This window comes from Oryx dammah, unplaced genomic scaffold (genome assembly GCF_014754425.2).
Source record: "Oryx dammah isolate SB20612 unplaced genomic scaffold, SCBI_Odam_1.1 HiC_scaffold_8, whole genome shotgun sequence".
NCBI lineage: Eukaryota > Metazoa > Chordata > Mammalia > Artiodactyla > Bovidae > Oryx > Oryx dammah.
In genome coordinates, this window is record NW_024070192.1 from 26,765,834 (window position 1) to 26,780,236 (window position 14,403).

The following is a 14,403-nucleotide window of genomic DNA, read 5'->3' on the forward strand; positions in this document are numbered from 1 at the left end:
AGATAGGTCCAGCTTTTCTTCTGCATGTGTATATCTAATTTCCCAACGCCATTTACTAAAAAAAAAACTATGCTTTCCCTATCAAGTGTTCTTGTTGCCCTTATCAAAAATTAGTTGACTGCAACTCAGTATATCAGAAAGATATCTGCCCTCCCACATTCACTGCAGCACTGCTAACAATAACCAAGTTAGCGAAACGTATTAGATGCCTCCTGATGAATGAGAGGATAAAAAACAAGTTACACTTTTATGTATATGGAAATGCATATGCATACGTAAGTAGGTATTGTTCATTATCATAGAGTATTATTCAGCCATATAAAGAAGGAAATCTTGTCGTTTCTGACAACAAGGACAAAACTGGAGGGGATTATGCTAAGTGAACTAAGCCCAAATGAGAAAGACAACAGTGTATAGTATCACATACATGCAATTAAAAAAAAAAAAGCCCATTTCATAGAATGGTGGTTGCCAAGGGTTGAGAAGAGGGAGAAACAGCGAGATGAAGGCCAAAGTTATAAAAAGAAAGAATTGTGACGATCTAATATACAGCATGGTCACTATAGTTACTACTACCACTTATTATACACTTGAAACTTGCTGAGTAGATCTTGTGCTCACATGACACACACACACACACACACACACACACACACACAGAATTAACTTCTGGGGACTTCCCTGGTGGTCCAAGGGTTAAGACTCCACGTTCACAATCTAGGGAGCCTGGGTTTGATCCCCGGTCAGGGAATTAAGAGTCTGCATGCCGCAACTAAGACCAGCACAGTTGAATAAATAAAAAGTTAACTTTGTGAGGTGATGGATGTGATAATTATCTTGATCTTTGTAATCATTCCACTAGGTACATGTAATATCAAACCACATTTATGAACATTTATACATTTAAACATATACAACTGTATTTGTCAATTATTCCTCAATCAAGTTTGGGGGGAAAAGATAACATAGTAAACAACTACTTCAATGGGTTTAAATCTCCACCTAAACAGTTACAACTGGAGGGACTTACAGTTTAACCAGAACTTAGAAATTATGAGAAATCATGGGAAAATGTAAGGTACTACAGGATGAGAGATAAAGGGGGTCTAAGGGGGAAAAATCATTCATCTCACCTGAATGATTTTCTGTTGTATAAATTCTAGAACAGATTAAAAGGTTTGCAGATCACATAGGTTAAAAAAAAAATGCAACCCCAAGGGGATAGTACGTCTTTGCCAAGAACTGAATGTGTCAAACTAGAACTGCCATGACTAGGATGTAAGCTCCACCAGGGACTTTATTCTATATTATTCCTATCTGTGTCTTTAAAACAGAATCCGAAAAAATAAAATAAAATAAAACAGAATCCGGCACATATAAAGCTCCCTCCTGTGATAGACTGCCACACTGGTATGTTATAACTAAACCATGGCAAGATATACATTAATAGGAGTTAACGCATTTGAGAGTTAATGCATTTGATAAAATCTCTCATGTAGCTCTGTCAATTAAGGATTGAGAAATTCAAGCTAAAGTAGAAAAGATCTAGGTAGCTATTAACTGGTTGGATGACCACACCTACTGGGTCCTGATAAATGAAGTTGAGTTCTTTGATATATGAATGGCCCTTCAATGCTTAACTTTTACTCAAAATATTAGAATATGATCTATAAGGCATAATCGTCAAACCGGCAAATGACAATCAGAAGACTGTATTCAACATTAGATGACCAAATTAGGAATAGCCTAAATGGAAACACAGTGTCTTGAAGAAAAGAGATAAAAGTTGAACAACCTCTGCTCTAATCACACAGGGTGACCAACTGTTCGCCTGAGGTCTTTTCCAGGATAATCCTAAAACCAGGAGGGTCTCAGGCAAGTCAGGACAGGTTGCCACCCTGCCACCACACAATCTGAAGTATCTCCAGAAGAAAGTGAGTGCGATACTGATGAGTTAAAACACTGTGATGCTGTGAGAAATGCTTGAAGCAACTAGGTTTACTTGGTATGCCCAAGAGAAACACTATAAATGTTTTTGTGTGAAGGGAAAAAGGACAAAAGTCAGAGTAAGGATAATTTTGGTTCAATATAAAGAATATTCTGGTAATTAGAGATACATTATCACTGAAGGGAGACTTACCTTGAAAGTCTCTCTCAATTCTGGAAGTCTACACACTTCGAATTACATTAAGTTTCTCAACAGCCTTTTGTTTTCATTTTCTTCTACTTGTTAATAAAGAGATCTAACACAAATCCAGTGATCTTATCTAGAACTATACCTTTCAGATTCTGTTTCTTAATTGTTCTTTAAAAATTTTAAGGGAAATGACAGGAGAAATGGAATCAAAACATACGCTCAAATATAAAGGGATGTAAAAGGTGAAGGCAGTTCGCCTGAGCTGAAGTATACGCTGTTACTCACCCATGCCGGATTTACCATCTGGGTACGTGTACACTTGGCCATTGTTTTTGATGATCGGGAGACTAGAAGGTAAGGGAGCAGCCTCCTCTTCACTCTCCTCAGAGCTGGAGCTGCTGCTTGTGTCCTCACTGCAGCTATCATAGCCGTCAAACATCCCGAATGAGTCTCTTCCTTTCCTTTCAGATCGTGAAGAATGGTCAGTCTTCAAAGCAGAAGAAATCAATAACTACAATATAGTACTCATGTATACCACCCAAAAGACCTTAGCTCAAATTGCGATAAATGAGGTTTCCAAATGAAAATCTAAATGTGTCAAAATGCAGCCCTTCATTTCCATGAGGCATAAACCTATTAACTACCATGCTAGCTAAAAGGAATAACAATGATGGAACAAACAGTGAATGGGAGTCAGAAGCTGTAACTTAAGTTTTGCCATGAACTAGATATATTAGTTCTCTATAAAAATGTGATCAGATGATTTTTTAAAACTGTAGTGAAACACTCGTAACAAATAGATGGTTTCTTAATTTGCCTTTTATCTCTAAAATTTTCTATTTTTATTATAATTTAGAGCATCCAGGAAATACATAGATACTTTTAAAAATCACTAAGAGTTCTGGAGAGACTGTAAATTTTAAACTTTGGGGAGACAATTTTTAGATATTAGCTATTTCAAAAACTATAGAAGATAGCATTTCTATATGTAACACTATTTCATTTTTTTCTTTAACATAGTTAGACATAACCCAATTATCTCCAGCTAAACACTATGCCCTTTTAAAAAATAACAAGCACAAAGATACTATGTAACACATTCAGCAACTGCTACTCATATGTTCCTTCAAATATTCCCTCACTCAAGCCACCAAAAAATCCCAAAACTAATACCTACCACCACTCCAACTGTTCCTAAAATCAATTCGAAAACTTCAAGTTCAGTGATAAGAAAGTTAACAGAAAGCAGGAAATAACAAACAGAAAAAAATAAAAAGGAATATTTGAAATGAAAAAAAAAAACAAAAAAAACCAAAACAAAAACAAAACCCACCAAAGAATCACTAAACATACATTGAGTTACAACAGAGTGAAAATTGTCAACCAAGAAATCTTTAGAGTTTTGTATCTATCTTCTTCCTTTGCTCAGTTATAAGTTTCTTGGTATCATCTTACACTTTATGCACGATTCCTTTCTTGGCTAGTTTAAAGTCTTAACATGACCAGTAACAAAGCTCGAATCTATTTCCAAAGCTTGACAAGATAAAACCATGGAAATGCATCTCTTAGTTTTACTAAATAAACTATCATTTTCAGATATGCTTGTATTAAACAGTTTCACTGAGGAGGGGAACTGATTTTCCATTTGTATTATGTGTAACTATGAAAGCAAAAGAAGTAGTTTTTCAGTCCATAAAGTGGAAATATTATATGCTCAAATGAATACGATCTTAAGAAGTCATCCCTTTGGGAGGCTCTACAAATGTTCTACAAATATTGCCACATTAAAAAAAAAACTATTCTTCTTTCAGAACTCTCTTTTAGACCCAATTTAAAAAAGAAAAGCTGTTTGTAGTCACTTTAGAATTATTCTCCCAATCTCCCACTATTGCTTTTCCCCAGCCTGATTATTCAGCAGATTCAGTTCTGAAAATCTAGTTATTTCTATAAATCACATGTATCTTCAAAGAATCAAAATCTGCTATGACCAGAAGATTTCAAAAAAATAAATAAGACTCTGAAGACAATTCAAAAGGAAAAGTTTAACAATATTGGTAATACTGGTAAGCTGGTAGGAAATAGGATAATCCTTGTTTATATAAAGTGTGGTATTAATAACATAATTTTGACAGACCCAGGTTTGAGATTCAGCTTTGCCATTTACAAACTATGAACTTGGGCAAGTAATGTATTAATAACATAATTTTGACAGACTCAGGTTTGAGATTCAGCTTTGCCATTTACAAACTATGAACTTGGGCAAGTGATGAGTTTCTTTCTTTTGTTCATTCTGCAAGCATTTGTTTCTCAGAGAGGCTAAAGAGAGATCAATGGTTCTCATAAAGTTTACAGCAGAGGAGTCCACAGGTGGGAAAAATTCAAGCAAGGCCATGTGATAATACAAGGCAAGTGAACAGGACAAGGCAAGGGCAGTCAACTGAGATTGAGGAAGGATCCTTAGCACAAAAAAGGCAGCCACTTGAATATCTACCTTGAATATTTAACTCAGATGACCATTACATCTACTACTGTGGGAAGGAATCCCTTAGAAGAAATGGAGTAGCCATCATTGTCAACAACAGAGTCCAAAATACAGTACCTGGATGCAATCTCAAAAATGACAGAATAATCTCTGTTTCCAAGGCAAACCATTCAATATCATGGTAATCCAAGTCTATGCCCCAACCAGTAACGTTGAAGAAGCTGAAGCTGCACAGTTCTATGAAGACCTACAAGACCTTTAGAATTAACATCCAAAAAGGATGTCCTTTTCATTATAGGGGACTGGAATGCAAAAGTCGGAAGTCAAGAAACACCTGAAGTAACAGGCAAATTTGACCCTGGAGTACAAAATGAAGCAGGGCAAAGGCTAATACAGTTTTGCCAAGAGAATGCACTGGTCATAGCAAACACCCTCTTCCAACAACACAAGACTCTACACATGGACAGCACCAGATGGCCAACACCAAAATCAGACTGATTATATTCTTTGCAGTCAAAGATAGAGAAGCTCTATACAGTCAGCAAAAACAAGACTGGGAGCAGACTGCAGCGCAGATCATGAACTCCTTATTGCCAAATTCAGACTTAAATCAATGAAAGTGAGGAAAACCACTAGACCATGCAGGTATGACCTAAATCAAATCCCTTGTGATTATACAGTGGAAGTGACAAATAGATTTAAGAGACTAGATCTGATAAAACAAAAGCGCTTGATTAACTATGAACGGAGGTTCATGACATTGTATAAGAGACAGGGATCAAGACCATCCCCATGGAAAAGAAATGCAAAAAAGCAAAATGGCTGTCTGAGTAGGCCTTACAAATAGATGTGAAAAGAAGAAAAGTGAAAAGCAAAGGAGAAAAGGAAAGACATATCCATTTGAATGCAGAGTTCCAAGGAATAGCAAGAAGAGATAAGAAAAGCTTCCTCTTATTAGTGGAAAGAAATAGAGAAAAATAATAGAATGGGAAAGACTAGAGATCTCTTCTAGAAAATTAGAGATACCAAGGAACATTTCATGAAAAGATGGGGTCAATAAAGGACAGAAATGGTATGAACCTAGCAGAAGCAGAAGATATTAAGAGGAGGGAAGAATACACAGAAGAACTGTACAAAAAAGATCTTCATGACCCAGATAATCACGATGGTGTGATCACTCACCTAGAACCAGACATCCTGGAATGCGAAGTCAAATGGGCCTTCGGAAGGATCACTATGAACAAAGCTAGTGGAGGTGATGGAATTCCAGTGGAGCTATTTCAAATCCTGGAAGATGATGCTGTGAAAGGGCTGCACTCAATATGCCAGCAAATTTGGAAAACTCAGCAGCGGCCACAGGACTGGAAAAGGTCAGTTTTCATTCCAATTCCAAAGAAAGGCAATGCCAAAGAATACTCAAACTACAGCACAATTACACTCACCTCACACACTGGCAAAGTAATGGTCAAACTTCTCCAAGCTAGGCTTCAGCAATACGTGAAGTGTTAACTCCCAGATGTTCAAGCTGGTTTTAGAAAAGGCAGAGGAACCAGAGATCAAATTGCCAACATCTGCTGGATCATAGAAAAAGCAAGAGAGTTCCAGAAAAACATCTGCTTTATTGACTATGCCAAAGCCTCTGACTGTGTGGATCACAACAAACTCTGGAAAATTCTGAAAGAGATGGGAATACCAGACCACCTGACTTGCCTCTTGAGAAATCTGTATGCAGGTCAGGAAGCAACAGTTAGAACTGGACATGGAACAACAGACTGGTTCCAAATAGGAAAAGGAGTACATCAAGGCTGTATATTGTCACTCTCCTTATTTAACTTCTATGCAGAGTGCATCATGAGAAACGCTGGGCTGGAGGAAGAACAAACTGGAATCAAGATTGCCAGGAAAAATATCAATAACCTCAGATATGCAGATGACACCACCATTATGGAAGAAAGTGAAGAGGAACTAAAGAGCCTCTTGATGAAAGTGAAAGAGGAGAGTGAAAAAGTTGGCCTAAAGCTCAACATTCAGAAAACTAAGATCATGGCATGTGGTCCCATCACTTCATGGCAAACAGATGGGCAAACAGTGGAAAAAGTGTCAGGCTTAATTTTTTGGGGCTCCAAAATCACTGCAGATGATGACTGTAGCCATGAAATTAAGATGCTTACTCCTTGGAAGGAAAGTTATGACCAACCGTAGATAGCATATTAAAAAGCAGAGACATTACTTTGCCAACAAAGGTCTGTCTAGTCAAGGCTGTGGTTTTTCCACTGGTCATGTATGGATGTGAGAATTGGACTGTGAAGAAAGCTGAGCACCGAAGAATTGATGCTTTTGAACTGTGGTGCTGGAGAAGACTCTTGAGAGTCCCTTGGACTGCAAGGAGATTCAACCAGTCCATCCTAAAGGAAATCAGTCCTGGGTGTTCATTGGAAGGACTAATGCTAAAGCTGAAACTCCAATACTTTGGCCACCTCATGTGAAGAGTTGACTCATTGGAAAAGACCCTGATGCTGGGAGGGATTGTGGGCAGGAGGAGAAGCGGACGACAGAGGATGAGATGGCTGGAAGGCATCACCGACTCGATGGATGTGAGTTTGAGTAAATTCCAGGAGTTGGTGATGGACAGGGAGGCCTGGCGTGCTGCGATTCATGGGGTCGCAAAGAGTCAGACACGACTGAGCAACTGAACTGAAGTGAAGAAGAACTAAAGAGCCTCTTGATGAATGAAAGAGGAGAGTGAAAAAGTTGGCTTAAAGTTCAGCATTCAGAAAACTAAGATCATGGCATCTGGTCCTATCTCTTCATGGCAAACAGATGGGGAAACAGTGACAGCCTTTATTTTGGGGGGCTCCAAAATCACTGCAGATGGTGACTGCAGTCATGAAATAAAAAGATGCTTGCTCCTTGGAAGAAAAGTTATGATCAACCTAGACAGCATATTAAAAAGCAGAGACATTACTTTGCCAACAAAGGTCCGTTTAATCAAGGCTATAGTTTTTCCAGTAGTCATGTATGGATGTGAGAGTTGAATTGTAAAGAAAGCTGAGTGCCAAATAACTGATGCTTTTGAACTGCGGTGTTGGAGAAGACTCTTTGAGAGTCCCTTGGACTGCAAGGAAATCCAACCAGTCAATCCTAAAGGAGATCAGTCCTGGGTGTTCATTGGAAGGACTGATGTTGAAGCTGAAACTCCAATACTTTGTCCACCTGATGCGAAGTGCTGACTCATTTTAAAAGACCCTAAGGCTGGGAAAGATTGAGGGCAGGCAGAGGAGGAGACAACAGAGGATGAGATGGCTGGATGGCATCACCAATTCAGTGGACATGAGTTGGGTGAACTCTGGGAGTTGGTGATGGATAGGGAGGCCTCGCGTGCTGCAGCCCACGAGGTCACAAAGAGTCAGACACTATTGAGCAACTAAACTGAACTGAATATCTGGTGCTGGAATATTCTAGGCAAAGAAAAAGGCAAGACAGAGGCTTTAGGGCTGGCATATATGTGATGCATTGGAAGGTCAGGGTAGCTGGTACCTAGTGAGGAGGATGCTACAATCAGATTACCAGAGCCCTTGAAGGCCAGAGTAAAAGTTTGACTAATTGTTTTTTTCCTGAGGGCAACATAAAGACACTATGAAATATTTTTCACAATGCCTGGAATATACATTTAGTAAAAACTGGCTAGAATTCTAAATTCTAATAAATTCATACACCCTAAGTCCATGCAGAGATTATCTTTTACAACCCAGAGTTTTCATATAAGCTTGTTGTCCACTTTATAGTCAGCTTAGTTAGCAGCTAACATATTTACTGACCCTTTAGTGTCAATAGAGAGTATCTTATTCTGACTCAACTTGTTAAGAGAATATAAACCTAAAATTTCAGAGAGTCAAACATTTTAGTTTTAATAATTAAAGGCTGTTAACATTTTTTTAAAAAGGATTATGATCAAACATATTTAGGAAATTTTCCTTACTTCAAAGCCCTCTTAGAACCCTTAAAACACTGTGAACATTACAATAATTTAAGAGGAATATACAGTATACAGCCCTTTCCAAAGCATCTTTAAGGACTACTGTTCTAGAGATATACTCTCTAATCTCTTCCATGGACCCTGCAAACACAGAATATGTCATCCAAGCAACACAAAGGGAATATGCCCAGTGTTTACGTGATTATATTTATTGCTCCTCAGCCCAGTCACTGGATGGAACCTGGGCCACAGCAGTGAAAGCCTGGAATCCTAACCACTAGGCCACCAGGAAACTTTCTGTGTTCCATTTTGGTATAACTTTTCCTGGAGTTAGCAGTTGTCTCATTCCTTTTTCATTTAATCACTGTTAAAAGTATCTATTGCCTTTTTCTAAATCCTTCAACTGTCAACGGTTCATTTTTATCCTGGAGCCACCTTCATCCATCCTCCAGTATAGTATGGTTGCTTTCTACACCTCCTGTACAGCTGTCAATCCAAGGACATCCCTCTTATCATTGTCTTGGCAAGTTTTGACAAATACAGCACTCATTAAACTATCACCACAGTCAAGATACAGAACCTGTCCATAATCACCATAAGTTTCTTCATGCTGCTTTGTAGATTCTTTCCCTCCCTTGGCCCCATCCATTCCCTAAGTAGTTTGCTGCTGCTGCTAAGTCACGTCAGTTGTGTCCAACTCTGTGCGACCCCATTGACCACAGCCCACCAGGCTCCTCTGTCCCTGGGATTCTCCAGGCAAGAATACTGGAGTGGGCTGCCATTTCCTCAAGTGCATGAAAGTGAAAAGTGAAAGTGAAGTTGCTCAGTCGTGTCTGACTCTTCAAAACCCCATGAACTGTAGCCCACAAAGCTCCTCCATCCATGGGATTTCCCAGGCAAGAGTACTGGCGTGGGTTGCCATTGCCTTCTCCCCAAGTAGCTTACTGATCTGTTTTCTGTCACTGTACGTTAGTTTTTTCAAAGTTTTAAATATAAATAAAATCATACAGCTTTTTTTGGGGGGGCCTATGGTTTTTCACTCAGCATAATTATTATGAGATTTGTCCCTGAGTATCAGTAATTCATTTATTTTTATCATAAAGTAGCGAGATGGAATTATTGTGTGGACATATCAAAATGTATTTATTCAGTTCAGCTGCTCAGTTGTTTCTGACTCTTTGCAACCCCATGGACTGCAGCACACCAGGCTTCCCTGTCCATCAACAACTCCCAGAGCTTACTCAAACCTACGTCCATCGAGTTGGTGATGCCATCCAACCATCTCAACCTCTGTTGTCCCCTTCTCCTCCCACCTTTGATCTTTCGTCAGCATCAGGGTCTTTTCTAATGAGTCAGTTCTTTGCTATGAGGTGGCCAAAGTACTGGAGTTTCAGCTTCAGCATCAGTCCTTCCAATGAATATTCAGGACTGATTTCCTTTAGGATGAACTAGTTGGATCTCCTTGCAGTCCAAGGGACTCTCAAGTCTTCTCCAACACCACAGTTGAAAAGCATCAATTCTTTGGCGCTCAGCCTTCTTTATAGTCCAACTCTCACATCCATACATGACCAATGGAAAAACCACAGTCTTGACTAGACGTTGGTCATAGCTTCTTCCGAGGATCAAGCGTCTTTTAAATTTCATGGCTGCAGTCACAATCTGCAGTGATTTTGAAGTCCAAGAAAATTAAGTCTCTCACTGTTTCCGTTGTTTCCCCATCTACTTGCCATTAAGTGATGAGACCGGATGCCATGATCTTAGTTTTCTGAATACTGACTTTTAAGCCAACATTTTCACGCTCCTCTTTCACTTTCATCAAGAGGCTCTTTAGTTTTTCTTCACTTTCTGCCATAAGGGTGGTGTCATTTGCATATCTGAGGTTATTGATATTTCTCCCGGCAATCTTGATTCCAGCTTGTGTTTTCACGTGATGTACTCTGCATATAAGTTAAATAAGCAGGATGACAATATACAGCGTTGATGTACTCCTTTCCAGATTTGGAACCAATCTGTAGTTCCATGTCCAGTTCTAACTGTTGTTTCTTGACCTGCAATATGATTTCTCAGGAGGCAGGTCAAGTGGTCTGGTATTCCCAACTCTTTCAGAATTTTCCACAGTTTGTTGCAATCCACAGTCAAAGGCTTTGGCATACTCAATAAAACAAATGTTTTCTGGAACTCTCCTGCTTTTTTCATGATCCAGCAGATGTTAGCAATTTGATCTCTCGTTCTGCTTTTTCTAAATCCAGCTTGAACATCTGGAAGTTCACAGTTCACCTACTGCTGAACTATGGCTTGGAGAATTTTGAGCTTTACTTTGCTAGCGTTCGAGATTAGTGCAATTGTGTAGTAGTTTGAACGTTCTTTGGCATTGCCTCTCTTTGGGATTGGAATAAAAACTGACCTTCTTCAATCCTGTGGCCACTGCTGAGTTTTCCAAACTCACTGGCATATTGAATGCAGCACTTTCACAGCATCATCTTCTAGGATTTGAAATAGCTCAACTGGAATTCCATCATGTCCACTAGCTTTGTTTGTAGTGATGCTTCCTAAGGCCTACTTGATTTCACATTCCAAGATGCCTGGCTCTAGGTGAGTGATCACACCATTATGGTTATCTGGGACATGAAGATCTTTTTTGCATAGTTCTGTGTATTCTTGCCCCCTCTTCTTAATATCTTCTGCTTCTGTTAGGCCCATACCATTCCTGTCCTTTATTGTGTCCTCTTTTCATGAAATGTTCCCTTGGTATCTCTAATTTTCTAGAAGAGATCTCCAGTCTTTCCCATTCTATTATTTTCCTCTATTTCTTTGCACTGACCACTGAGGAAGCCTTCCTTCTCTCTCCTTGCTATTCTTTGGAACTCTGCATTCAAAGGGTACCTCTTTCCTTTTCTCCTTTGCCTTTAGCTTCTCTTCTTTTCTCAGCTATTTGTAAGGCCTCCTCAGGCAACCATTTTGTATTTCTTTTTCTTGGGGATGGTCTTGATCACTGCCTCCTGTACAATGTTCTTATGATTAGACTGGGTTTATACTTTTGGGAAGATCACAGATGTCAAGTGTCCTTTGTTACATCAAGGATACATCCTTCAACATAGTTTATCCCTGTTGATGCTGACCTTGATTACTTGCCTGAGAATTATGTCAGTTTTCTCTACTCTAAAATTACTCTCTCCCCTCCTCCATATTTCACTCTTTGGAAGGAACCATTGGAAGTCTATGCTTAAGGAGTTGGGAATTAAGCACCCCCTCCATAACAGTGGACTATCTACACAAATTATTTGGAATTCTTTCACACAGATTTCCTCTCCTTTACTAAGATAAAAATTCCTTCTTTTTGGATTTGAGGTTTTCTCATCATTAGATTCCAGAGAAGGCAATGGCAAGCCACTCCAGTACTCTTGCCTGGAGAATCCCAGGGATGGGGGAGCCTGGTGAGCTGCCGTCTATGGGGTTGCACAGAGTCGGACACGACTGACGTGACTTAGCAGCAGCAGCAACATTAAGTTCAGACTGTATATTCCCAGTTGAAATACTACATAACTGATGATACTTTTCTCAGGGAAGCAAATCCAGATTACATGGTGTCCATCTGCCCCTTACTGGTGATGATAAGTTTGAAGACTTGGTCTAGTTGCCGTCTGGTTCTTCACTAAAGTCTTACTGTTTTTCTTATTTAACTAGGCAGGCTATAGGAATATGGGGCTTCCCCTGTGGCTCAGCAGTAAAGAATCTGCCTTCGATGCAGGAGGCAGAGAGACATGGGTTCGATCCCTGGGTCAGGAAGATCCCTTGGAGGAGAAAATGGAAACCCACTCCAGAAATCTGGCCTGGAAAATCTCATGGACAGAAAAGCCTGGTGGGCTACAGTTCATGGGGTTGCAAAGAGTTGGACCCACGACTGAGCAATTAAACAACTACTATAGAGGACACTTCAAGACCATATGAATAAACTGCTCGTCGAAATGTCACTCCAGATTTAGCATTCAGTGACTTTTGCCTCATCTTTTACTACGATTTTCCAATCCCAGAAATCCTTTCATATCTATCAGTTGGTATTCTTCTGTAAAAAAGAGCCCTCTTTCCTCTCCTATGGCTTTTAACTTCTGGATTCCTATGTTGCAGTGGTTTATATTGTCCTTTGCTATTTGGGGGTTCAAACCATGCCAGATTCGGCCAGCTGGAACCCATTCAGGCAGACTCCTGTGTCATTCTGACATGGCCCTATCATTTTTGAGCATTTCTTTACTTTCTGGTATCACAAGACAGTCAAGGTTTATCTTATACTCACTTTCTGTCTCAAATCTGGAATCAACCATTTCTCCAAAGAGCTTTGGTTTTTTTTTTTATTGGGAATGTTAGAAATAAAGACCTAGGTGGTCCATGTGCTCATTGCTACTAGGGTATTTATTTGATTCTGGAGCCTTTCAGCACATGAGTTGGAATAAATATGCACACAAAAATGTGACATTTGTCTTATATTTATACAATGTATTTTAGAAAATTATGAGTTCACACTTACATTTTCCATCCCTACAGGGCTTTTCCTTACCTTCCCACATTCATATTTGTCGCTCTCTTCTACTGAAAACCCTGGCCTCCAACAAAATTAACATTTATATGCTCCATCCTTTTCTATATTTAAATGTTTCAGAAGTATAACATCTATACTGCTATAAAAATGAACTTTTATATTCAGAATTTCTTTGTAATCTCTTCTGTCCAAACCAAGGAATAGAATATCAAGTTTAAGAATTACTTGGATTCGTTATTTCTCTCTCCTTCAGTTGTGGTTATGTTACTAACTTGAAATAAGATGGGTTTTGGTTTGCATCTCCCTTGACATTAGTGAATTAGTTTCAGTTTTAGGGACTATCAAAAAAATCACAAGAGCTATAAAGGAGGTGGAAGTTGGAGAAATATCATTTCCTTGCCTTACCCTACCACTGACTCTTGTAAGGTGGGTAACCAACTTTATTGCTTTCTGGTTCATCTCTTATTGTGTCTATGTTTTAAAAAGTTAAACAGGTATATTTATGCTTATTTCCTCTTCTTTCTTACAAAAAAGGCCACATATTAAATTGCTCTGTGCTTTGCTTTTATTTAGAAAATTACCCTGGAAAACACTGTTTCAAAGCATAGACATCTTCCTCATTTCTTTTTAAGCTGAACAGTTCCTACATTGTGTGTATGTTTATCAAACTAATCTCACTTAGACATTTAATAGTTTTCAGTGTTTTACAATGAAAAATATGACAAATTTTTGTCATATGACAAATATTGCTGCCATGAACATATACACGTATATGAATTATTTGCAGTATACCTTCAGGATATATTCCCAGAAGTGTGACTGCTGGTTAGAATGGTGAATGTAGTAATTTTGATAGCTACTGCCAAATTCTCCTGCATGGATATTTCACCATTTTGAATTTACTCCAGCAATAGTGAAGAAGTAGAGTGTTTTTTTTTTTTTGACAATATGCTGATTCATATGCTGGCTGAAAATGGTATGCCAGTGCAGTCTCCACTGCTGTTTTAACTTTTTACTTGAAATAACTCTTGAATTTTCAGAAAAGCTGGAAAAACAGTACAATGAAATCCTGTGTATTCTACTCAGATTCACTAATTGATAAAAAATTGCTCCATTTGTTTAATTCTTCTGTTGAAATATATAAATATTTTTCTGAACCATTTGAGAGTGAGTTGTGTAAATTTTTTTTTTTTTTTAATTGCACCCCATCAGCATGAAGGATCAGAGCTCCCCGGCCAGAGATCAAACTCATGCCCCCTGAAGTTTCCACTGCA

General features: G+C 38.8%; 1 protein-coding gene across 4 annotated transcripts in view; it reads right to left on the minus strand.

The window, feature by feature from the left end:
* MBTD1 (mbt domain containing 1) overlaps positions 1–14,403 on the minus strand; it is a 67,375-nt gene that overhangs the window by 36,989 nt on the left and 15,983 nt on the right. For all 4 annotated transcript variants that reach the window (XM_040245751.1, XM_040245750.1, XM_040245749.1 and 1 more), the window contains exon 3: positions 2,423–2,624. In XM_040245751.1, coding sequence (XP_040101685.1) covers positions 2,423–2,576 — 154 coding nt within the window. In that variant the 5' untranslated portion in view covers positions 2,577–2,624. The remainder of the gene's footprint in view (positions 1–2,422; positions 2,625–14,403) is intronic.